Source organism: Rhincodon typus, chromosome 37, assembly GCF_021869965.1.
Source record: "Rhincodon typus isolate 14 chromosome 37, sRhiTyp1.1, whole genome shotgun sequence".
Taxonomy (NCBI): Eukaryota; Metazoa; Chordata; class Chondrichthyes; order Orectolobiformes; family Rhincodontidae; genus Rhincodon; species Rhincodon typus.
This window is the reverse complement of record NC_063368.1, coordinates 15,500,579-15,527,432: the sequence shown is the minus strand read 5'-3', so window position 1 is coordinate 15,527,432 and position 26,854 is coordinate 15,500,579. Positions and strand designations below refer to the sequence as shown.

Below are 26,854 nucleotides of genomic sequence, written 5' to 3'. Positions count from 1 at the left end.
TCACATTCAGGATTGTTGCAGACACTGCTCGATGACAGTGCAGGCTGCTGAATATAAATTTTGAAGGCATGGGTCACTACAGCACTGGGCTGGGTATTTTAACCCTGTGGTTTCCCACTTTTTTTTTGACGTGATTCTGGGAATCTTGTACTTGGCTGCCCTAAAATGCAATGTAAAACTGCATTCAGTTAACATTTATTGGGAAAGTTTTGTGAGAATATTTTTCCTTTGATTTTGTGCTCACAGTGCACTGCTGCTTTCCTTCGCCAGTGGAATGGGCTTAAGCCTGTTACCCTTCTCAAATGAAAAAAAATGTTTGAGAAATAATTTTGATTGAGGGTGTACTTTTCCTCCTGAGTTAGTCCAGAAGTTCGTCTTCTCCACCTTTATTGTTAAAAATGATCCAAGTGGAGAGCAAAACTGATGAGGGTAGTTCTGTGCTATTAGTTAACACTTATGACAAGTTTTTAGCACCGCGGGGCATGAGTCTTTTTCTTTCTTTTAAAAAAAAAGACTTTTTGCATCATTGGGCCCTTTTCACGGCTGAAACGGTTTTGAGAAACCTTGCCCATCTAGATTTTTTTTTTAAATTGCAGTTTTGCAATGGATGACACTTGTACTGAAAAACTATTGGCCTGTCTTCTTCGATTAAATGTTAGGTTTTGAAAACCTATCAAAAGCTTCTTTTGAATTCCATTCAGGAAAAACTTGGGTTAAGCAGCAACCTGCTCTTTGAAGTTGCAATTTCAGACCATTCTCCTTCAGATTGATTTTAACCATCTTTAGTCAGCATTTCCAATTTGAGTTCTGACCGTGTTGTATTTTCACTTCCTTGCAATTATGCTAAGTCTGCCTATGCTAAAACAAAATTTGTGTAGAAATTTGGTTCCTTCAGAGTTGACTGCCTACCACAGGTTTTACTGCACTGGAGAGTTTGTGCCCTCATGAAGTTCATTAAAAAAAAAATAAATTCTGATCTGTTTGATTCTTATGAGGGTGAAACCATCTTGTGAAAAGGGCCTCAGTGTTTGTGTGGTTTTTTTTTTAAAGAAAATAGATTGTTTGTGAATTGTACACTACGTTTGCAAGCTGGGGTATATTAATTCTATGTTATTTCTATTGTCACTGCAGCCACCATTCTGATGGCAAATGCCACTGCTGGCTTGCAGCTGATGCTAATGCTCCCCTTACATCTCATTGTATGGTTGGTATATGGGTTTGTATGATGGGTAAGAACTCACAATACATCACCACAGTGAGAGGAGCGTGATTAAAATACAGTACGTAGATCCAGTGGATTTGCTAAGTGCAGTTAAGAGAAAGGTGAGGCTACACAAAACACACAGAGGTGATATAGAAGAACAAACTTGAGTGTTTGGAGGAAAGAAGGTTGCTACAGGTTGTTAGAACTTAGAGCCTTGGGGTAAAGAAACTCTGTGTCCTTGTCTGTCATTCCTGTCTGTGGGATCTGCACCTACAAAGATTGTCACTATTAAAAGTTGATGCTTTGCGCTAAGAGTTTAAGAAAAACACAGCAGTGTGAGAATTCAAACTTGAGATTTCTTAGTTCAAGTTTTCTGTTGCCAGGATTTGAAGTGTAGCGAGTATGTACCTAATGATTGAGAAAGAAACAAGCTCAGAAAATGTCTTAGAGATATGATTGGAGCTTGTTGTTTATCCTAAAATTAGGTCAGCTGAGCAGCCACTAATGTTTGCAGTTTCTTTTTCCAGTGCAGTGAGTTTTGAATTGCTGTTAATCTGTAGCTACTAATTTCTTGATTTGATACTTTTAATGGGATTGGGTTTATCTAATGGGAAGAGAGATGAAATTAGCAGATTTTGGTCTTTGAGGCGATGCTGCTGGGCAGTAGTGACCATAACCTGGGGAGATGCTCTTAGGCAGTATATGGCAGTAACCATACTCCTGCCTAAAGGATGGCATGGGAAAGCTCCTGCAATTCAGAGAGAAGGTAGCTTAGTATTGGAGACAGTTTGTATGGAGTCTCCATTCTTCTGAAGCAGAAGTGTTCTCCACATAAATGGTTTTTCCTCTTTTGAGTTAACATTCCTTTTAAATGATGCGTGAACATGCATGCTCTTGGGCACTAAAAAGGAATCTATTAGTTCTCACTAGAGTTAATTTCCCAAATGTTATTGTAATTGTTGAGTAACAATGTTTATTGAACAGGTGCGTTTACATATTAGTCTTCAGGATAATAAAGAAAATTGCAAGATGGTGGCTGTGGCATTGGATTTGATTTTCCTGTGTGCACTGTTAAAATCTCTGGAAATTATTAGGGTTGGACATGGAGATCTGAAAAGGATATTACGGTTACTTAATGTGGATTGAAAAGAAATGTTTACTTAGGTCTTGATGTATTTAAAGTCAGGTTTGGGCTTGGTTTCATTTGCCATGAATAATTATGAAAGACGTTTTTGAGAAGCTCATGGAACATTATGGTTGCTTGTGAGTGAGCAAAGCAAAATATGCAGACCCTAGAGGCAGTCATGATCAGATCACTGTACTTCTGCACCCCTAGAGCTACTGAAGTAGCATAACATTTGTTTCTAAAATGTTACCTACTTAATGTAGACTTCTCTACTTTTCTTTGGAAGACATTTCCAGTATGCAGATGGGTGATAGTTGTTTGGTATTGGGCTAGACTAAGAAATAGGGTTAATTTACCTGGGTTTGTTTTTAATTTGCATTCATATCTTGCATTTAGAAAGCCCATTTTAATCACTAAGTGCAAGAACTTAACTGTGCATACTTAAAACTGTGTGCTTGTTTAACCTTCCCGGTGTTCTTTCCTTACCGATTTTGTTGCTAAGGTGTGAGAGAAAGGAAATGGAGCAGATTTTGAGTACCTGGGAAGTGGGAATAGAGAACTACTGATAAATAGTTGGAAAATCAGGTTTACAAAAGGAATTGTGTAGTTATCCACCAGATTTTTAAATTGCAGGGGGTTGTAAGATTTAATGAGCCCCTCTAATTTCCTGAGCTGAAAGTCTAGAGATCTTGCATTGCGGGTGAAACTTAAATTTTGAACAATCACCCTAGCAATAATTACAGCTTGCTTACAGTTGTGCAGTGGCCTGTTTAACTAAAACTAGTTATTTTTACTGGCCTCACTGTCTTGTAAATGGGTTATCACATTTGTCTCCCTTGCATTTCTAATCAGCTTTAATTCCTGTTTTATCTTCAATACAAACTTTAGATACCATTGTAAGCCCTCACTACTCTAAATTGAGCTGATTACAGTAAAATCTTGTAAGGCTATGCTGCATCAATTTTATCCATAAACAAAACATTTATTGAATCAAAATATCAAGAATAGGACTAAATTGCAACGTAAGAGTGCCAATATTTGGCCTTTAACTCTTAATTTTATTTCTCCGTGGGCACATTGTGAAAGGTTAAATCTGAAGAGGAAAAGATTATGATTTCAGGACAGATCAAAATATTGTGCATCTGGCATAATCTAGAAAAGAGATTTTGTACACCAGCGCTGAGGGTTATGACAAGTGTGATTGCACTGTTCCATTGTACTGTCTGGTACTGGATTGTTGGCGTGCATTTTTTTTTTTTTTGAATGATTCAGTTCCGATACTGACCTAAAACAATTCTGATGGAAGTACCCACTTTTCCACACTATCTTTCTTTCTCTTCTGATTTTTGTTTTATTGCAACTCTGTTTTCAAAAGCAATCTATCCAAGTATTGGTGCATGTGATAAAATGGCTACATCATTCCCAGATTCAAAGTAGTTTAAACTAGTTGGTGTTTAGAGCAAAGCAAATGTAGATCTAATAGGTCTGATGGATAGTATCTGTGCTGCAACATTATGCCTGTCCCTCTTATTTGAACAAAAGATGTGCAGTGCAGTTTGGCCTTGGGCTGTAAGATTCAAGTGCAGCTTTGGTTTAGCAATTGTTATCAGAAGATTAATAAACAAATTAACCTGAACTCCTATTGGTACTGAGCATTTCTTGACAGATCAATGGTATGGTACGGATTAAAAGTTAGGTTTGAGTTTAATTTAAATGCCACCTGCCCGCATCCATTTTAATAAATTAGACAAATTGCTGACAAATTCAGCTTGAGTGAACTCTACACTTTCCTTAGGAACTTAAAGGGGCTTTCATCAGCTTGCTGGAAGAGGGATAGTTGGGGCTAAATTTACAGTTAATAGTCAAGAGGGGAATGTACATAATTAGGGGTTGAAATTTTTCGGCATTTAGGAAAATGAATCTAGTAATTTACAGCTGGAAGGTAGAAGCTAGTTTAACTGCAGTAATGACACTTCCAGATTTCTTCCCTTAAGGATAAAATTACAACGTTTTCTTATTTAAAAACTTAGTTATTGGCTAAAGTCACTGAAGCATCTTTACATTTTCTTGGATCTTATAACAACAATTTAGAAACCAAATCATGTACATTGACATTTTTGAATCCATGATTATCAGACTGTTGAATTGGGTAAACTTCTCTATCAAATATATGGACCTCAACTATTTGGCCCACTTCGCGCACAACCTACACTCAGTGCTGAGATAACACATGTCTGCGATTTGAACACTGATAACTTAGTTACAAGTTGTCTGCAAAGTGACATCATGTCAGTAACACATAACAGGCAGTTTTGTATCTCATATTGGAGCTGCAATATCACCTTTGCCTAGCCTATTTTTTTTTATTAATTACCAGATTTTTAAACCTGCTGCTTCCAAGAGATGTTCCCAAGTTGTTAACCAATGAAACCCTGCACTCCGGATGCTACCTTGATTTCCGTTTAGGTTAAAAATGTTTTTTTTTTGTGCTCAGTCTTCTCCCTTTTTCCCTTTATCTTGTGGGTATTCAGTTTGATGCTAGGGACTATGTTTGAGGAATCCACAGTGGACCACGTTTCTGAGAAACTAATCAGTAAAATGTGCTTGTGTTCACATTTTAGAGAATATGAGTAGCTTTTGAGGATTCAGTAGAACCTTTCTTTGTTAAAGAAAATACTAATAAATCCTGAATTCCATTTAATTCTTTTACCCTGATGTCTTGCATTCACATTTTAATAAGCTTGGTACTTCCTCATATGTTGTAGGCTTTCAAAAAAAGGATTCTGCAGCTCAATGCCCATTCATTAGCACTAAAACCATTTCCCAAAAAAAAAGTTAACATGCAAAGAGCTTTTTAAAAAATAACAGCTACTCAAAACAGAAAACAAAAAATTGCTCATCAAGTAAATTTGAGCCAGGTAAGCTGTTGTGAAGGGATTCCCAGTCTACATCGTGGAGCCTTTGATACTCCAAGCAAATGGAAGCTTGCGAGAACAGAGAAGCAATGCTGGATTGGTAAAACAGGGTATTTTAATGTCATTGGTAAAACATGGTAAAAGTATTTTTTTTATTTCTTAAAAAAAACACAAGGGATTGTCTGGCTTGTGTTGAATTTTTCACACTTAATAACTCGAATGTTCAAAGAATACCTGGTTTTAAAGAGGGATTCTCACCATCTCGCTCCTTGATTATTTGGGAAAACTTGTTTTATTCTGCAATCACTGAGATAAGTAGGAGTATCTGACTGCTGACTGCAGTTGAGGTGAATTACCCTGCAAGGTGGAGATGCTGCACAAATTTTTGATTACCTGCTGTAGGCTGCCATCTGACTCTTAAATCATCTGAATCTCATTCCAAATGAGTTGATTATCTTGTCAATGAAACTGTATCTTCATTTGGAAAATTGTCTTTTCGGGTAAGAAAGCATGTGCGAGAATGAAAGAAGGGTGCTCATGTTACCTTTTGACTCTAGAAGGCGTCTTGATAGTGAGATCCTCTCTTTAAAGAAATATTTATTATCTGAGCTGTGATATCTTTTGGCAGCATGTTTTCTGCTAATGGTTCCAGCTTTTATATGCAATGTGCATTTCCCCCTCTAATCAGATTAGATCACAAGGAATTGTGGTGCATTTGTCCACTTTGTGCCTTTAGCCTGCTTAAATTCCCACCCGAGCACTTCTAGCTTAACAGTACTGTTGATGACAGGTGTGTGGTTCTCTTTCAGGAGGTGTGTCATTAACACGGCAATCTCGAGCTCTGACTGAAATTCAGGCTGGATTTTTGTGGGTTTTTGTTTGATTAGATGATTCGTCAAAGATATGTAACCAGTCTTCTGCTTTTGGGCAAGTGTGTAGACTCTGTGCTTCAAATAAGAAAACAACACAATGTGTGATTTTTTTTTTTGTTTGAAAAATGAAAGAACATATCTGGAAGAAGAAATTTTTATAAAATGTATTTAATTGTACCAAATAGCTCCACACAATGTCTGTCTCTTGTTCAGGTTCATACTGCAAAAAAAGTCACTGGCTTTGATTGGAAGCTATGATGGCCCTAACTGGGTGACTGGAAAATCCTTCACAGGAGAGTCTCCATTTGAGCAGTTTCTCAAGCCCCAACTGATAGAATGCAAAAACGTATTTAATTTCTTACACTTTGTATTTTCAGTGACTTTGAAAATCTTGGAGTTGGTTCCCTGTAATGAATAAAATGATATTGTGACTTGATAAAATGTTACGAGGTTAAGAGTCCTGGAGTTAAGTAATTAGCCAGATATTTCCTACATTATCGTAGGCATATGTCACTCACAACTTATCTTAAACTTAGTTATATTGTTTCTGCAGTGTGTGTCAGCTCAACTGTTATTGAGAGTTTAAACACTTTCTTTGTGAGTGGAGCCTTGTGTATTATGCAAAAGTAATACTTCTGCAGGCTCAGAAGGATCTTCCAGCAGATCTATATGTGAACATGGTGATGATCTAAAAGTTTGAAAATCCAACATGTCCTGAAGTTTGGCCGCTTCTGTTTCTATATTTGTAATCTTCTGGCTGGTGTGTTTCTTGTATTTGAGAGTCTTCTTTTAGTTAAAACATGTTGCTGCCACAAAAAGATGTGCATGTTCTGGATTGCACTTGGCCTGGTTGGTGCGGCTGATACCTTGAGCCATATTTTTATTCAAACATGAAGGTTTTGTCTTGTGAGAGAATAAAATCATTTACAACAACAGAAAAATAAAACTAGGGAGCATTAACAAGTGGTTAAAAGACTGGCTAAAAAGATTTATGGTAAGAGAAAGCCAAAACCTTATTTTTTAATTTTCCCTGTGCATGGATTCAACTCTGTAGAAGTTAGTGTTCTTTGGACATTTGAATTGCAGTGATTTCAGAGTAACTTTGAAACCAGAAAAAGCCACAAGTCAGACATTTTTCTCCTACCGTTTTTAAACATAATTAAATATATTATCTTTTGAATATGCTTGTTAAAGTAATCAAACGCCCGATGTAGAAAATTCTTAAAAATCAAATCGCTGCTGAAAGCAGGTAAGGTGCAGTAAGTAAAGGGTAAATCGTCAGCAGCAGAAAGTTACAAACAGTGGAAGTCGAAACACTGAACATTGTACCATCTGTTGGCAAGATAGCGCGTCCCGCTTTTCATGAGTGCAGGGGGCTAAAGTGCAGTTTTTGTAAGTAAACTTACAGGTAAAATCTCTTTTCTTTTGTTAGTGGTGCTGTGTAGTGCTTATATCAATTTTATTTTTCCTCTTCGTCCCTCCTCCTCTAGTTCCTGTTTTTAATCCATTTTTTTTCTTTCTCCCTGGTGGTGTATAGCGGATGGAAAACAATTTTTTTTTAAAAAAAATTAACGCAGGATCTTGTAACCCTGGTCAAGACGGCCCTGTTTTAGTGTGACTGAAACATAGCGTAATGTTTCTTTAGATATGAGTGATGCAATGAATGAAAATGCTGACCCAAGCCACAACAATACAAAATTGATATTTTTACCTTTTTTTAATCCTAAATTTGTGCCAATTATGCAGAGGGCAGAGATTAAGTAATCTTTTTCAGAAGGATCTTAGTCTTAAAACAGGATGCAGTTACATAGCCCTGGAGGAAAGAAGATTGGTTAGTTTTGAAAGCAAAACATAGCAAGCTCAAGCTTAAAAGTTGGACAGGCTGGTTCGAAGATGTTGAATGTGTCAAGTGTTTTGAGATTGAATCAACATAAATTGCTCAAGGCAAGAACTAATTGAGTTAGGGAAGTGCAGTATGTAGCATTTACCAGCCTTCTGTTTCAGCAGGGTGATTGAACATTGTGTCCCACTGTTCCCCTCTCACTTTCTTTAAAAAACATTCATCCTTTTGGAAAGTGGAGAAATGGTTATCAGATCAACTTGCTCCTTTCCTATTCCATCACTTTGCTTGTCACAGTGGTCAGTTCCTGTTTGAAAGCAAAAGTGCACCTGAGCTGTACTTGCTACCCTGCATTGGATGACAGTCTCTAGCTTAAATTGTCAGAGTTGCTGAATTTGTTCTGAGAACTAAAACTTCTCCCCACTTAATTTGTGCTCTGGTCTGTAGCTTGCACTTTCAGTTGTGGGTAGATGTATTCTGGTATATGACGCACCCTTAAGTCAGTCAGTCAGTCCTGAATTAAAGGTATTGTCTCTGTCAATGATTTCTTCAGTTGAGTGCTTTTACACTCCAGTGGTTTGACAGGGGTTTTTGGCCATTCCGTGGGCTCCCTGATTTTGGTAGCTTTTAGAATTGGCTTGGTTACCATTTTCTGTTGCAGGACAAACAGTGACAGTTTTTATTCTGTTATTTTTTGGGACCTAAATTCCCCTGATCTAGCAGAACTTGGTTAATGAGTGTGTGAGATGAATGTTTGAGAAATGAATTCAATTAACAATTGTTCTAATAGAATTTTTTTCCTTTTCCAGGATTAGAACGCAATGGTTCAGTGTTGTACACTAACTGGGGTTGGCTCTTCCCTTTTCCAATGAAACTAATTCATTCAAAACAGCACAACTTCTTCGATGCTGTTAATTTTGAAGAATAGGAGCAGATTGTTCTAAGTTAGAGGCAGAAAGCAGTTTTCTAGAATGCACTGTTGTATTGGAAAAATGAGGAGCTAGCCCTGGTTCTTGCATTTCATTTAACAGCCTGCTTCCAATGTTGAAGGAGGAAGGGGGACTGGTGGGGAGGGTAAACAGAACTTTTTTTTCCCCCTTCAAGGTTTTGTTTCTGCATGAAAAGTTGATTGTATATTTCTCCTGTTTTTTAAAACAAAAGGGAGGGGTTGGGTGGGGTTTGCTAAATTCAATCCCACTGACTTTTAGTTGCTGTTCTGGACACAATCTATTGCAGCTGCATACAAACACGCAGATGGTAAGAAGATTGACGGGAGGAGAGTTCTGGTTGATGTGGAGAGAGGCCGCACTGTGAAAGGGTGGCGCCCAAGGAGGCTCGGTAAGATTGTTTTGTTTTATTCAGGGGATGTGGGCTTTGCTGGAAAGACTTGTAAAAATCTCCTTTTGTAAAGGTCGCAGTGAACTGCTGCCTTGAGTCACTACAGTCCATATGGTGTAAGTACTGCCACAGTACTATCGAGTAGAAAGTTCCAAGTGTTTCGAATTCAGAATGGCTTTGCTAGGAGATTTCAGGTAACGGTGTTCTAAATAGGCACTGAGTTTGTAAGTTGATACTAGAGAAACAGTTGAATTCATGCTACTCATCTCAAAAGTGGTACACAATGTAACCATAGTAATTCACTGGTGGAGGGTGTGTTTAAAGGTTGTCCCAATGGATAGTGAGAAACATTAGGGAGTTAGGAGACCAGTTACATTCCATAGAATAACTAACTTCTGACCTATTCTTGTAGCCACCATTTATGTGGCTAATTCAACTCAGCTTCTCGTCAGTCATGGCAAACCATGATGTTGATGAAGGTCGATTTCAGTGATGATGATGTAAGATATTAAGATGCTGAGTTAGACTTTAGTCAACACAGATGTGACAAATTAGAGCTATTCTGTATGTCTCTGGTTTGGAATACTTGGATTTGAAATTGAAGATCTATCTGCGGCACCTGAATAGATGGACTGTTGGGGATCTGTAATTTTGTAAAAAGACTGCTAATCAGGTGGGTGACAGCAGCTGCCTAACTAATGAGAGATGTGATGGAGACTCACATAGAAGAGGTACATTATACAACAGCTGTATGATGAGAGTGCTTTGAATCTGTGCTTAGGTTTGCATGCTGACATGGGACCAATTGATGCCTCTGGTCAATAATCTTTCCTCCGTGTATAGGGAGGTACATGGATGATTTCTGCAGACCATAGTCATTTGTCACTGCCCTTTTAAAACAGTGATACTTTAATGCTCAACCATTTCAGGTGTGAATAAGCACTGCAGACATGTTCCTCCTGCCTAATTGGGACTCTTAACTGATCTCTGAACAGTGGACTTAATTTGTTGGTATTTTGCTGAGAGGATCTAAATAAGCAGGCCTTTCAACCCTTTGTCTCATGTTCTCACTGTCTGCTGTAAAGTAATGTACCAGTAATGTAGAGTGTTTTGACTGGAAGCACTCATGATAAACTACTAATGCAAATCATAGTCATAAGGCACAGGAGCAGGCCCTTCAGTCCAATCAGTCTAGACCTACCATAATACCAAACTAAACTAATTCCACCTGCCTGCGCTTGACCCATAGCCCTCCAAACATTGCTTTTTCATGTGCTCATTCAAGTGTCTTTTAAACGTTGTGACTGTACCAACTTCCACCGCTTCCTCTAGATGTTCATTCCACATACGAGCCACCCTCTGTGTTTGTGTGGGTGGGGAGGGGGTGGCAGTGGAATCTGCCCCCTAGTCTTGAGACCCCCCCCACCTAACTGAGTGGTGCTGTACGGCCAATCTTACCTGATCCCTGCTGAACCCCCTGTAGCACAAAAATAGATTCATTACTCTGACAGTATTGTATATAACCCATTCTGGGGTAGCTATTCCCTGCTCCCCGCACTGCAGTATTTTTAAGACAAAGTTGTGCAAAATGACGCATCCAAGTTTGCAACAGTTCTCTCTCTCTTTCCCATTCCACTTACCACCCACCCCAAAAAAAAAGACACCACCTTGCGTTCATAAATAATTTAAGCAGAACCTGAAGTTTTCTTTGCATTTTGTTAAGGTGATTGGAAGCACCAGTACCATCCCAGATCTGAATTCATTGGGTCCTATGCTGTTAACATGCGGAGATCCTTTTGAGATGCTTTCTTTTGCAGGTGGCGGACTTGGGGGCACTCGTAGAGGTGGTGCAGATGTTAATATCAAACATTCAGGTCGTGATGATGCACCGCGATATGATGAGAGGTGAGAAACATAGTGGTGCAGTAACTGACCTACAAAGTGAACAGAATACCTTAAATTTTCTTAATGTGCCAACTTGGAGGCATTGTACTGGATTACACTTGTGATGTCCATTGGATATCACTTGCATTCAATGAGTTTGACATCCACTTGTAAATATGAACAGCTTTTCACTTGAGATTTAAATATTAGGAAATTCTGGTTTCTAGTTTTATATCATTAGACCCTATGTATGTGCAGTTTATTTGTAGCACTCATTACTCAGGTGTTTTACTTGGGTGCAAGATGTTTAATTTTTTATTCATTCATGCCATCTGGTGGTATAGACTTGCTATTTGTTGCCCATCTCTGGTTGCCTTTGAGAAGGTGGTGATCAGCTACCTTTATGAACTGTTGCAGTCCATTTGTTTTATGTAGACCCACAATGCTACCAGTGAGGGAGTTCCAGAATTTTGACCAACCCACACTGAAAGATCAGTGATACATATCCAAGTCAGGATAGTGTGTGGCTTGGAGAGGAATTTGCACTTGGTGGTTTCCCATATATCTGCTGCTAGATGGGCAAATTCAGATATAACGTGGTGCTTTTCTTTAATGCAAAAAGGTTGCATTTCACTGAGCTTTCTCATTACAAAAAACGCCCAGTGACAAAAATCTAATTTTGTAAAAGAATCAAAAGGGGAGTGGGATTAAAGCGACAATCGGGTCAGATATGATCTTGTTCTGTGGCTGATTTTACTCCCAGTTCTAAAATTTAATTATCTCCCCAGGGACCGGGATCGCGAGCGAGACAGGGATCGCCGTGAACGCAGTGAGCGTAGTCGTGAAAGAGACAAGGAACGTGAGCGACGTAGAAGCCGTTCCAGGGAGCGACGCCGGCCTCGATCACGTAGCCGTGACAAGGAAGAGAGGAAAGCGCGTGGCAGCCGTGAGCGAAGTAGGGAGAAAGATAAGGACAAGGATCGAGATCGCAAGCGGCGCAGCCGCAGTCGCGATCGTAAGAGAGAGCGAGACCGTGACAGGGATAAGGATAAGAAAGAAGAACGTACAGATGTAGACCAACCTGAGGCAGGTGACGGGCCTCACAATGATGCACAGGCAGTTGACATAGCCATTGAACCCATTGAGTCTAAACCTGAAGCAGAGGAGAAGAATAGAGAACGGGGAGATAGGGATAGAGAAAGGGACCGAGACAAAGACAGAGATAGAGACCGGGATCGGGACCGTAGACGAAGCCATCGAGACCGGGACAAGGATAGAGACCGGGACAGGAGGAGAGATAGGGAACGGGACCGTGATAGAGATCACAAGCGTGACAGAGACAGGGATAGAGATAGGGACAGAAATAAGGAATCTGACAAACTGCAGGATAATGGGATTCCTGAGCAACTTGAAGAAACCAGTCAGGACATGTATATGGATCAGGAGTCGATGCAGTCTGGTGATGGATTCATGTTGGCTGAAAATGGTTATCAAATGGAACCACCCACGGAAGGTTACTAAAAAGACCTGCGTTCAACGTGAACTTTTTCCAATTGGACCAATACTTTTCATTTTCCTGTTTTCTTGACAGAAATCGCAACCTTATTTTGTTTGTTGGTTTTAAGCTGTAGTGAAGGAGGTTTTCAGCACGAAGTACTCGTTGCTTTTTCTTGAGGAGGGTAAGTTTTAGTGACTGTATCATAGCAGGTGGTTTGGAATCCTTTTGAGCCTTGTGAAATTCGGTTGGTAAATGTTATTAATCTGTTTTTATTGTCTAATACACAATAAACCCTGTTTTAAAGCCATCCGATTCAACTGTGTACTCTTATGTACAGGTGTTCCTCAGTGAAGTGTTGGCTTGGGTGAACATTTGCCGCATTGTGCACCTGTGATTACATCAGGTACTCAGTTGCTTCTAGTGAGTATAAGATCCCTAATGAAGTGAAGGGCTCTCGTTGCTGTGTGCTGTAATAATTCTACATTGCAGTCTTTGAAGGTAATGGTCAGAGGGCAGAATTGGCAATTTTGTTGGAAAGATGTCTACATCAGCCTTTAAACAGTCTGATTAGAATTTAAAACAATAAACCTTTGTGTCACTGGTGCTTAATGTGTCTCTTTTTCTGTTCTTTTCTGTAATCTGTTGTATTTCAGAATTAATGCCTTGTCATTTCAATGTTTGTCTAGCTGAAGAACCTGTAATCTTAGTGGGTGTTTTTGCTGTTTTGTGGCTCTTCCTGGTCTAATTAAAGTAGGTTGAGCCACTTGTAAACAGAGAACAGTTAGTGTACATTTGAATCCTAACTGATTCTATTGGATTATATTAGAAATCATCCGAAGCATTTTAAATACGAATAAAATTTCTTGAGTGGAAACTGGTCACCAAAATCAGGCCGTTTTCTACAGTTTCCTGGGTTCAAAATTGGTTTCCTCAGTCAGATTCCTTTCAGTAGAGTTACTTTAAATTCTGGTGAGCACCTTGTGCACTTACTAATTTTTCAAACAATTTATGAAAATCTTAAACCTAGGGGCATTGACCATGGTACTATTGCTGTGAATGACCTAGACCAGTCAGGTCTCTGCACCTGTATATATCTAGACTTGTTTTGTATTTTACAGACAAGGAAAGGCTAGTTGGCATATGGAGCATGTCATAGTCATGTTATAATTAATATATTGTTAACCTGAAACTTTATCTCCAATCCAGCTGTCTGCTGTACAGTCTAGGAGGGGTACTTCATGGGCTTATGGAGTGAAATTGGGCGACTGCTTATTTCATTTTCTTCCACACTCAGTTAAAACTAATTCAGGCTGCCCTGGATGCACAGCACACCAATAATGCATGCACTGTTTGTGCACAATGATGCCTGACTCAGCCAGGAACTAGTCCAGATCATTTCTGTAGATTTGCAGCAAATATGACCACTGCACAATCTGGTAACATGTTCCAGAGGTTAGTAACCCTCTGCTAATAAAAAAAAAAGCACTTACTCAATTCTGCACTTGTGTTGCTTTTTTTTATTCATGAGCTTCAGTTTATCCTGCCACCTCCAATTCAAGTAGTTTATCTATCTGAATCCATTATTTTGAAAACCTCAGTCACATCTTCCTGAAGTCTACACTTTGGTCTTTTTACCTCTAGAATTCCGAATAGCTTCAGCTATTGTGATGATTGGCCTTTTAAACAAGATCTTCTTACAAGTTTTCATATCTATATCTCGCTTCAAACTTAACCAAGATTGTGATCAGAAGCATCACTTGGAATTGATTTCCTTCGTACTTCTAACCCACTTCAAGCCTCCCAAATATATATCCTTTCTCCTGTCTTGAGTGGCATTTGAAAACCTGATGCACACATGGATCTGTTTCTGTACTGTTCCCAAATAAGTACTAAGGAACATAAATAAGAGAATGGCCCTTTTAAAGTCTGCTCTGCCATTCAACAAGATCAAGTCTATCTTGTAATTGACCCCCTGTCATTTGATATGAGGTCCAGTCTTGAATGAGCAACTAAATATTGGATAGAGAAAAACCACAATTCCTAGCCAACCACTCCAGGCAATTCTGAGGGTTGAGTGTTTGCAGTCTAGGTGTCAACCTGACTTGAACTTTGCACCCTGTATCTACTCCGGTCACCAAGACTCCTGCCCTCCATTTTTGTAACATCCGATGATTCTGCTGATCTGTCTTCCATACCTTTATCTCTAGACTTTTCCCATTGTGGGTGTATTTCAAGGCTTAAATTGTAGTGATCACTTGGGATCTTTTACAGGTGGAGCACAGCTGTTGTAACTTGGTTGAAGATCTAATCAAGGATGCTATTACTGTCTCAGATCTTTCAACCCCACTTTGGAAGGCCCTGTTCTTGACCTTACCAATTTCTGTACTTTTGATCAGACCACTCATCATCAATGCTCATGCAAAATTCATTTCTGCATCTCAACTTGCTCAATGTCCTACCTTTTTACCTCTCCACTTTTATTTTTGCTGACCTACATTAATTCCTGTTTGAGTAAATATTCTCAAGCACGTTTGCAAATAAATCAACCTCCTGTCACACCTTCATGTTTTTCTTCCTAATCATTAACTCCAGTTCTGGCCTCCTGCATATCTCTGATATCCATTAGTGTTTGTTGTGTGTTTTTAGTGCTGACATCCCATTTTTACCCTAATCCTAATGTTATTAATCCTCTTCAAGTTTTTGGTTTTCTCCAGCTAGCTTCATCTGTCAAATCTTGTGCAGCATTACTACAGTAGAGGTGCAATATTGACCAAAGTTGTCCCTCTTTTATACATTAAGTTCCAGCGAAGCACTCAGTGCTTTTTATTATTCTTCCTGTAGCCTCACTACAGATCAAGTATCTTCAGCGACCTGTGTAGTGTTGACAACAGAATCCTTGTATAAAAAATGGTTGCTAGTACAATACTTGAGTATTGCTGAAAGAAAATACATTTTGTCAAAGCATTTAGACTTGCACACATCTGAACTATTAGCAAGAAGTACCAAAGTACTCATACCTACGTATAGGAGGGGAGTGCTGATTAGAAGATGGATTGGGCTAGAGGCCTCCTAAGAAGTGAGAAATACTTCGAATCCTGTATTTCGTATGTAATGCAGATCTGGCCGTACCCACACGCCAGTACCGTTCGATTTCATGCAGCGCCCAGTTCTGTCTATATAATTAATGTTTATACTCATCCAGGATTTAAATCCAGATTTTACTCAGACTGGCTCTGCTTGTGCCACGGGGGTGGGACAGAGAGTATCCGCCTACGTTTTTATGAGCCAGAGCGGCGTCCTTAACCATTAAGCTCCGAAGCAAAGGTAGTGCCTTACTTTTTTAAAGCACTGGATCTTTGAACCCGCAAGGGGCTAATATGGGGGGATGGTTGAACATGAAAGATGCCGCTGAACGCTAACAGCTTCCGGCCGCCTGGTCTCTTCGTTGCAAAGTGTTCGGTTCTGACTGGCGCGTATTTTGTATCCAACGTCGGAATTGCGTCGTTTCCAGGGAAACGCGACAAAACACCATAGAGTTGCCGACCGGGCTTGAGCGAATGAGGAGGAGGAAAGGTTCTTGTTTCGGGAATGTATTAGAAGAGCCATGGCCACAACCGAGAGAAGACACGATCTGCATTTAACAAGCTCAGGCGTCGGGCTGCATTACACCCCGGCCAGATACTTCCCACCCTCTGACTTCAAAGTAAGTGGCTCAAACTCCCAGCTACACTCATTAATAAAAGCTCTGCAACATGTATGTAAAAGAGGAAAGGACTTGGCTTGCCTGTTGATTACTCAATTATTTTGAGACTGGGCATAATATAAGGAGCTATATAGATTGCCAAGCCATTTAACCGTTTTCTAAGGGAAAATAAATTCACGTGCTAAGATTTCTGCTCAAAGTCCACTGCTTGTCTCTGACCATATTTTTGCTGTCACATGAACACAGTATGAATGTTGATTCCAGCTGTGGTTTCTTAAGTGGTATTTCTAATGCTAGGCTAAACTCCAAACATTAGCTGAAACCAGAGGCTGATCTCCTGGCTCAGAAAACCACCTATCTTGGATTAGTTGGGCTTCTAATCTCAACTCGCCCCATTTTAACTCCCAACCCTTAATTACACACTTAATCCCAGCATCTGAATCATAACCATCTTGATTTTGGAGATGGTAAACCAATTTGTGACTTCTGTCTGTCTAAACTCAGGAAAATAAACCACAATTCACATGGCTGCTCACTATTCCAATAACTGCTGCTGCATAATGTCTATGTCTTATGTTAGATTGGATTTGACCGCCAGGTATCATGGTGTAGAAAAGACTGTTACATTCAGAGTCAACACATGATGCATGGCCTTGAGGTCCTAGAAAACTGTTCATTCTGGTGAACTCTGTGCAAATTACTGGAGAGACAGTGTTGTAGTGGCAATGTTTACCAGACTAGCAATCAAGAGCTGCAGCCTAATGCCCTGGGTGTGAATTTGAATCACACTGATGTAATTTAAATTCAATAAATCTGGAATGAAATGATGACCATAAGTCATAAAAGCACATCTGCTTCACCAATGCCTTTGAGAGAAGAAAATCTGTCGATTGAGATCTGGTCTTCCCTAGTGACGTAACTGCCCTTGAAATATCTTGGCAAGCCATTCAGTTAATCTATTCATTTTGTGGGATGTGGGCGTCGCTGGCTGGCCAGCTTTTTTTGCCCATCCCTAGTTGTCCTTGAGAAGGTGGTAGTGAGCTGCCTGCTTGAATCGCTGCAATCCTCCTGCTGTGGGTTGACCCGCAATGCTGTTAGGGAGGGATTTCCAGAATTTTGACCCAGAGACAGTGAAGGAACGGTGATATATTTCCAAGTCAGGACGTTAAGTAACTTGGAGGGGAACTTGGAGGTGGTGATGTTCCCATATGTCTGATGCCCTTATCCTTCTAGATGGAAGTAGTCGTGGGTTTGGAAGGTGCTGTCTGAGGATCTTTGGTGAATTCATGGGCAACAAATGCAGGCCCAGCCAATGACACCCACAAACTGTGATAGAATAAGCAAAGATAGTTTGCCCATCGATCTTTAAAATTAAAGATCTCTATCTTTTAGACTATAGTTGAGCTGTGGATATTGATCTGAGCAAATAAGCAGAGAACACACAAACTCCCCTGAGGATAAGTTCAAATTCTACTATTCTTGGATGTGGGCATCACTGGCCAGGAAGGCCAGCATTTATGTCCGTTCCTTAATTGGCCTCACACCATGATAGCGAGCCGTTTATTTGAACCACAAACAATTGGCAAAAGAACAGATGGAGATGGAAAATTTTTCTCAATCTCCGCAGGCTACAATCTTAAATGTATTGCCAGAAAGGGAGGTGGATGCAGACAAAATAGTAACTTTCAAAGGTGAGTTGGATATATGTTTGAACTGGACTAGAAAACATGGCAGGGCTATGGACAAACAGTGATGGGGGAAGAGGGACTAATTGTTTAGATCTGTCAAAGAGCCAGAAAAGGCAAAAATGGCCTTCTGTGCTCGATGCGTTATGATGAAATTCCAAGGGTTTAAAAGGAGCTTGGAACTGCAGTTCAAATGTTTTAACCTGTAAGGCTATGAACCAGGGATTGGAAAGTGGGATTCGAACTGTTGGCTAGTTTATTTAGTTGACACAGACAATGATGAGCCAAGTGACGTTTTTCTGTGCTGTGCATTTTCTATGCTTCTATAAGTTTCATCTGAACCGTCGCCATTTAGCAAACAATCAACTTGCAGGACATCAGAGCAGAACCCAACCCCCCTCGTGCCAAGTACCTAGACAGTCATTAGTGGACACCCAAACTGATTTTCTACATTTCTAACTCAATGATATTAATGATGTGGAGATGCCAGTGTTGGACTGGGGTGGACAAAGTCAGAAATCTCATGACACAAGGTTATAGACCAATTGGTTTATTTAAAATCACAAGCTTTCGGAGCACTGCTCCTTTTTCAAGCGAAGTGGAGGGAGGCATACAGGAACAGAATATACAGGGGGAAAGATAATGGCAAGATGAGTGCAAATAGTGTGAGTGGAGTGTTGACAGGCTGAATAACAAATCTTTGCAGGTGATCAAAAGTGTCAAAACAGTGTGAGTAAAGTGTCAACAGCTGAATAAAAAGTGAAGGGTTGACCTATGAACTGATTAATTAAGGCAGAGAGATAATCACAAATAATCAAAAATAAGATGGTGCTAGAGACAAACCGAATGGCTGGAATAGCATGAGTTCGTTGGTTCCCTTGTTATTCAGCTCCACTCTCACTATTTGTATTTATCTGTTGACAGATGTTGCTGATTTTAAATAAATCTGTTGGACTAAACCTGGTGTTGTGAGACTTTTGACAAAGATATTAAGGATAACAGTCATGTTCCAGTGGGGATCTTGTCAGAGATCCAGTTCATCCCCGGAAAGATAGAAAGACAATCTTCATACGTTATTATTGCTTTGCTTTTTTCCAGTCATTTCTGAAAGATCCAGTCCCTCTGAAACTGAGGGAAAGAGACACTCTCCATCCCTATGATGAAGTTTTTAATAACTTTGAAACCACCACTGGCTCAACTCATAATCTCAAGACCATTGGAGGAGTACTTGGCCATCCACGCCACATAAAAGTTCCCAATCACTGGAATGTTCATTACATTACGGATTTGTCAGAAAAGGTGAGGCTAGCAAAGTAAGATTTTCAGTTGTTTCTTGTAACACCGTTTTACTTGGTGTTTACTGACATTTCCATGTGTTTATCAGGGTGATGATTAATGATGGCGCTTCACAATAGAGCATTTCTTGTTTTATTTTATACAGTACACCTCAATGCAATGTAGGCTAGACAATGGGGTAAAAGTGCCATTATACTGTTCCATAGAGTAGACATAGGGTAAAATTCTATCTACACTGTCCCATTAAACACTGCAAGGGCAGGTTAGACACATTACAGTTTCCTCTATATTATTCCATCAACATGTCCATGGGCAGATACGAAATACTGTTATGTATAATGTAAATCTTCCTTTACAGTGTTGCCATCAAACACCCCCAAGGCAGTAAAGCTCCTGCTGCAGTCCCATCCAATACTCCCAGGACAGAGACAGCATGGTGTTAGGTACATAGTAAAACCCAATCTACACTGAACCGATCAAATACTCACAGGACAGGGACACCATGGGGTTAAATACAAAATAAAAGTCCCTCTGCTCTTTTCAAACTGAGAGTAAAGTTCACTCAATACCATCCCCATCATACACTCCCAGACAGGGATAGCACAGGGTTAGGTACAGAGTAAAGCAACCTCAACTCCTTTGAAATGAAAGTAAAGCTCTTTGTACACTTTTAAATTGAAAGTAAAGCTGCCTCTACATGGTCCCCACCCAACACCCCCGGAACAGGGACAGTTGGGCTAGATACAGCACTGTCCCATCAAACATTCTTGAGGACAGCGACAGCGCAGGGTTTGATACAGAATAAAGCTACCTCCACACTGTTCCCATCAAACATTCCCATTCAGGGACAGCATGGAGTTAGAAACAGTCAGATTCTCTGTCATGCCTCAAACTCAACCTCAGACATATATCACCATCTGCAGTTCCAGTCCATGGATTTACTAGAATTGACTCAAGCAGATTCATTTCATGTTAGCCCTCACAAGCAGTTAGAAAGTTGAAACTTTCATCCCAGTAAATGAATCTCCAATGGAAAAAGAGATATTTGTACCTTCTCTACCTTGCAGCTGAGCAGGCGAGACTGGAGGACTCCTCTGAATATGGCTAACCAAACGAGTGAGATGAAGGACAAATACACTGGGAGGCTCCCGCAAACCCTGGAGACTGCATTTAAGGCTGGGCCTCAGCCATTCAATCTGGCCAACCATCACACAAATGGACCATCTAAAGTAAGGACCACAAAGCACATTAGACCTTGGGCAATGATAAATGGCTAATAGCATCAATATAATCTCATAAGTTGACCATGATCTGTGATACAAAAGGGACAACAAGCAGGCGGTAACATGAGCAACACATACATATATTTTATATATATACACACACACAAACAGAGGACTTTTTTTCGTTCATTCATGGGATGTGGGCATCACTGGCTAGGCCAGCATTTATTGCCCATTCCTAATTGTCCAGAGAGCAGTTAAGAGTCAACCATGTTGCTGTGGGTCTAGAGTCACGTGGAGACCAGACCAGGTAAGGATGGCAGTTTCCTTCCCTAAAGGACATTTGTGAACCAGAAGAGAATTTTCCAGACAATTGACAGTGGATTCATGGTAATCATTAGACTCTTAATTCAGATTTTTTTAAAAAATTGAATTCAGATCCCACCATCTGCCATGGCAGGATTTGAACCTAGGTCTCCAGAACATTATCTGGGTCTCTAGATTAAAAGTTCAGTAATAATACCACTAGGCCATTGCCTCCCTTAACTACATAGTGCTAAAGTCCCTGGACTAGTAATCCACAGGCTCAAATCGATGCTCTGAGGACATGGATTCAAATCTGCTCATTTAAATTCAATTAATAAATCTGGAATTGAAAACCAATCTCAGTAATGATGACCATGACAACTAATGACTCCAGATTTCTTAATTGCCCCTATGAATTGGCTTAGCAAGCCACTCAGTTCAAGACCAATTAGCGATGGACAATAAATGCTGCCCTTGCCAGTAATGCCCACAATCCCATGAAAAAGTAAACAAAGAGAATTGTAGATGCACAGATATATAAAGACACCCAGACATACCAAAGGTATAAAGACAGACATCCCTGCAAATGGAGACACAAGTCCTTATGCAGGGGATACACACACACACAGACACACACCCTCAATGAAAATGAGCACATACGTACACAAGCAAACTCAGAAATACACATCCAGAACATTGCACAGACATTGACATGGACCCAGGTGTCACCCAGGCATACGTACTACAGTGTCTCCATCAAGCTACTGTGTTGCAAAGGAATTTCTTCAAACATGTTGGACCTAAAAGCACCTTCCCAGCTCACTCTTCTGAGCCCCTTCTCTTGCAGTGCTCCCTAAGCTTGCTGTCCTGACTTTGGGATTAGGCTTGGGTTGAGTTAGACTTTGCATGCTTCATGGCTGCCTATGCATGTTACAAGATTTATCTCACGCATACTGTCACAGTATTGGGGAGCTCTGAGTGGCTGTAGCCGAGAATCGCAATGACCTCTAATACTTCTTGGTTTCACAGAATATCATCGCCAGTACAGAGAATCCAGCCCTGACCAGTAAGGAGTATTATGTACGAGACAAAGATGTTCTGCGTCTCAACGACATTTATTTAACCACGACTAACAAGGATTTCAGGGCCTTTAAGAAGTATGTTTATCCCTTGCGACATTTTCAACTTGTCAAATTTCATATTTCCACATGGAGATCTGATCTTGCCCCCATCATGTTTCAACAACAAATGCTTGTATTTAACTCGTGCGTCTAACACTCCAAGGCACTGCACAGGAGTATTAGGAACTAAACCTGACCCTGAGGCAAATGATTGATCCAAGAATGGAGGAGACAGTGCTAGACAGGTTTACTGAGAGATCGCTAGAACATAGAGAACTGAAGGAATGATGGAGTATTTGAAAGAACACAGCAGGCCAGGCAGCATCAGAGGAGCAGGAAAGCTGATGTTTCGGGTTAGGACCCTTCTTCAGAAATGAGGGAGGGGCAAGGGAGCTCTGAAATAAATAGTGGGGGGTGCTGGGGAAGGTAGGTGGGATGGCGATAGGTGAGTGTAGGTAGGCAGTGGTGGGGATTGGTCAGTGAGGCAGGAGGAACGGTCACGTCACCATGGAGTATTTGAAACTCGGCAGGTGGAATATAATATAGGGAAGTGTAAGGTTGTGCACTTCGGCAGGAAGAATAGAGGAGCTGAAAATTATTTAAATGGAGAAAGCTGCAGCACAAAGAGATTTGGGGGTTCTAGTCCATGAATCATAAAAAGCCAGCATCCAAATTCAGCAGGTAATAGGAAAGGCAAATGAATTGTTGGCTCTTATATTTCAAACGGAATAGGATTTAAAATGGGGTCGGATGTCTTACTAAAACTAGCCAAGGTACTATCAAATCACAGCTGGATTACTATGAATAATTTGGGTCCCTTTAACGAAGGAAAGATATACTGGTATTGGAGGTAATTCAGAGAGGGTTCACTAGGCTGATACTGGGTATGGTGGATTTTCCCAAGAGGTTGAATAGGTTAGGCCTGTTATTGGAGTTCGGAAGAAGCATACAAGATTCATTGAAGCATACAAGATTCTTGCATGGCTTGACAGGGTAGATGCTAAGAGACTGTTTTTCCTTGTGGGAGAATCTAGGACCAGAGGGTATAATCTCAGAGTAAGGGATCACCCATTTAAGACAGAGCTCAAGAGGAATTACTTCTCTCTGAAGGTTGTGAATCTGTGGAATGCTTTACCACACAAGCTGTCAAGGTTGGGTTGTTAAGAATATTTAAGATTCAGATAGACAAATTTCTAATCAGTAAGGGAATCGAGGGTTATGGGGGAAAGGCAGGAAAGTGGAGATGAGGATTTCCAGATTGGCCATGATCTCAAGAATTCCCTAAATCTCTCCTTGAAGATGCCCTTAAAGCATAAATCTCTTTCTGTGGTTTGGTGTCAAATTTTCTTTTTTAACACTCATGAGGCATTTCACTATGTTAAAGGTGCTGTACAAACTTACAGTTGCAACTGCTTTTTTATTAATGTCTCCCAACTGATTCCGTCAAGTTTGTCCTTAAATGCTTATTCCAGATTTGAAGGTTTTGCAGATTGTCTCCCAAGTTCTCTCCTAGTTCCCTGACCTTTGGGACTTGAACAATGTTTCTGTTTTCTTCCACCACCCACCCTCTTCCTTTCCAGGGAGGAGTTGGAAGGCTTTCCAAAGAAAGACGTAGCAACGTACTGGGAGATGGAAGACTATCCGAAGACCTGGGGCCACGGCCTGAAGGAGAATCCTCTGCCCAAAGACGCCCAGAGGATCATCCGTGGTCCTGGCCCGATGATTGACCCCAGTGTGTTCCGATCAGCCACCAGAATTCCTCCACTCCCCAGGCGTCTGCCGCCCGTCCCAAATCGGGGACTCAAGACACAATATCAGGATGTGTACCAGCAGCCCAATGATGTCAAGCGCAAACAGGACCTCTATTACCAACTGCAGGCCCCCTGGGTGGTGACCCGGGAGGGCTCAACCCCAGAGATCCTGTCTGTTCCTCACATGTACAAGACGGAATATATGTCGTACGGGAATGAGCGGCCCGTGATCATGTAAAAGGAAAATGTAGTGCCTCCTCTTCCAAAAAAAAAAGAAAATTCAGCCCTGAGTGATTAGTTCAGATTTTGCAATGGAGATTATTTTGGAAACCTGCATCTGAAACATAGAATCATATATCACAGAAGGTGGCCATTCAGCCTCCCATCCCTGTACTAGCTCTCTGAAAGAGCTATCCAATTAGTTCCACTCTCCTGCTTTTCCCCTTTTCTTAACAAAAACCCTTTTAAAATTATTTATTCAATTCCTTTTTGAAAATTACTATTGACTCTGCCTCACTGCCCTCTCAAGCAGGCAGCATGTTACAGATCACAAGCACTTGCTGCGTGGATAATTTCTCATTTACCGAACCTCAACCAACAAGAAATTTTTCTCCATGAATCCGGTCTTTTCTGATTACTGATCCTCTTGCTAATGAAAATAGTTTTTCCTCATTGATCAAACCCCTTCATAATGTTGAAGAACTTTATTCAGTTGCAACCAATTCCCTTCCCTTCCTGAATCAGAGTTGACAATTCCTAATGGTATCCCTCTCGTGTGATAGATTCTTGTCAGTTTCCTCAGAAACCCCTTCCATATAAGTCATTCTGTGCCAGCCATTTTAGTTATACTGCCACATAGCAATACATGAAGATTGAGACATAAATAACTGAAATATTTATAAACATTACTTTTTCAAATACATTTCTGTGGGTTTTCATTTTAAGTGATCAAACTTTCAGTAGGAACATGGCAACACAGGGAATAGAGCAGGAGGAGTAAGCCATTTGGCCCATCGCCAGTTATCCACCATTTGACTAGATCATGGTTGATCATTTGTCTCAAAGCCATATTCATGCACAGTCTCTATATCCATCAATATCTATCAGCCTCGACCCTTATACTTAATGACTGTACCTCCACAGCAGTGTGCCCACAAATTATTGATCAACAGCACTGCATTGGGAGGACAGAAAACAGATCAGAAATGATTCATTAAACTGAGAAGATGAGATGTTTACAGTGTGATTTATTTATTTTACCTTTGGAATTAGGTAGCCAGGCTGCATGTAGTTATCAATCCTGTCTTCTGCTGCTCTTTGTGTGTTCTGAATGTGCAGGCAGTGTTGGCTCTGCTATGATGGAGAAAAGTATCAAAGCCAATTTGTGCACAGTTAGTTCCTGCGAATAGAATGGTGATAATGGCCTTAAACATTCTCTCCTTAATCCACCCGTGCACAGTGGCAGCCATTATGCCATCTGCAAGACCCCACTGCAGCAAATCACCGAGGCTCTTTTGAAGGCACCTTTCAAACCTGTGACCTCTACCATCTGGGAGTGGCATGGGAACACCGGTGCCTGCAAGTCCCCACTCCATACACCATCTTGATTTCTAATTATATTGCCCTTGCTTCAAATGTCTGTGTCAAAATTCTGGAATAACCCCTCGACAGTCCAGGGGGTTGCAGTTCAAGAAGGCAGCAGCTCGCTGCCACCTTCTCCAGAGAATCCCACGCCAGATAATAAAAATGCTGGCCTTGCCAGCAAAGCCCAAATACCAACAAAGAATGGAAAAAGAAAATACAATCTATTTTAGGGCTACTGCTTGAAAGAGAAATACTGACTGGGACAGATAAGTTGATTACAGAGTAGCAACAAATCCTTTGGCAATGGCTTCGTACTTCTTGGGCTGTAAGTTCCATTTATTTTGCAGAAATGATGTAAGCAGCAATCATGGACACTCTTATGTTTACCTGGACTCATTTCACCTCTTGATTTCCACTGTTAGATGTAGGGAACAGGGACAGCCATTAATGAAGTTTATTCAACCCCTCTCTAATACAGTTTTACACAACTGTATTCACACCAGTCATAAAGTCATCGAGTCATACAGCACAGAAACAGACCTTTTGGTCCAACCAGTCCACACCGACCATGTTCCCAAACTAAACTAGTCCCACCTGCCTGCACTTGGCCCATATCCATCCAAACCTTTCCTATTCGTGTACTTATCCAAATGTCTTTTAAATGTTGTAACTGTATCCGCATCCACCATTTCCTTTGGAAGTTCATTCCACACACAAACTATGATGTCCATGTAAAAAATTTGCCCCTCGTCTTTTTTAAATCTTTCTCTTATCACCTTAAAATTCTTGAAATCCCCCTCCCTAGGGAAAAGACATCTGCCATTCACTTTATTTATACACCTCATGATTTTGTAAACGTCTATCCAGCCTTCCTTTGGTGTGGCAAACAGATCTGCACACAGTACTCCAGTTGTGGAAATGTTATATACAGCTCCATCATAACTCCCTGCTCTTGCAGGCAGTGCTTTGACTAATAAAGGTAAATATCCCATATGCCTTCTTAATCACCACATCTCCCTGTCCTACTGCCTTCAAGGATCTGTGGACATGCACATCAAGCTCCCTCTGATCCTTTGTATATCCTAGGATCTTACCATCCAATCCCAATTGAATTGAATTAGGTTTATTGTCACATGTACTCACAAGTAGAGTGAAAGTTTACAAGTTGCCACTTATGGTGCCATCTTCGCTACTAAGGTTCTTAGGTACAAAGAAAAAAAGTAAGGAAAACAAAGTTAGAAAGTTAAACATTATAGTCTTTCATACTAAAAAGTGGAAAATGTATTCCCTTGCCTTGTTAGTCCTCCCAAAATGCATCACCTTATAATTTTCAGGATTAAACTCTTTTTGCCATGGTTCTGACCAGCTTGTCTATATTGTCCTGTCGTCTGAAGGTTTCTTCCTTGCTATTTACCACACCATCCATTTTCATGTCATCTAGGAACTTACTGGTCAAACCTCCTATATTCATGTCTAGGTCATTAATGTCCACAACAAACATCATGGGA

At 40.4% G+C, this 26,854-nt stretch overlaps 2 protein-coding genes across 2 annotated transcripts in view; both read left to right on the top strand.

Annotated features, from left to right (window-relative positions):
* snrnp70 (small nuclear ribonucleoprotein 70 (U1)) overlaps positions 1-13,281 on the top strand; it is a 26,737-nt gene extending 13,456 nt beyond the window's left edge. Inside the window, exons 7-9 of the mRNA XM_020512593.2 lie at positions 9,194-9,295; positions 11,113-11,200; positions 11,968-13,281. Coding sequence (XP_020368182.1) covers positions 9,194-9,295; positions 11,113-11,200; positions 11,968-12,700 — 923 coding nt within the window. The 3' untranslated portion in view covers positions 12,701-13,281. The remainder of the gene's footprint in view (positions 1-9,193; positions 9,296-11,112; positions 11,201-11,967) is intronic.
* Positions 13,282-16,006: 2,725 nt separating this feature from the next.
* LOC109913118 lies at positions 16,007-24,074 on the top strand. The gene is made up of 5 exons (XM_020512594.2): positions 16,007-16,380; positions 19,164-19,364; positions 20,429-20,590; positions 21,920-22,047; positions 23,592-24,074. The coding sequence occupies exons 1-5, from the start codon at positions 16,282-16,284 to the stop codon at positions 23,998-24,000; spliced, it is 999 nt and encodes a 332-aa protein (XP_020368183.1). The 5' UTR covers positions 16,007-16,281; the 3' UTR covers positions 24,001-24,074.
* The last annotated feature ends 2,780 nt before the right edge of the window (positions 24,075-26,854 follow it).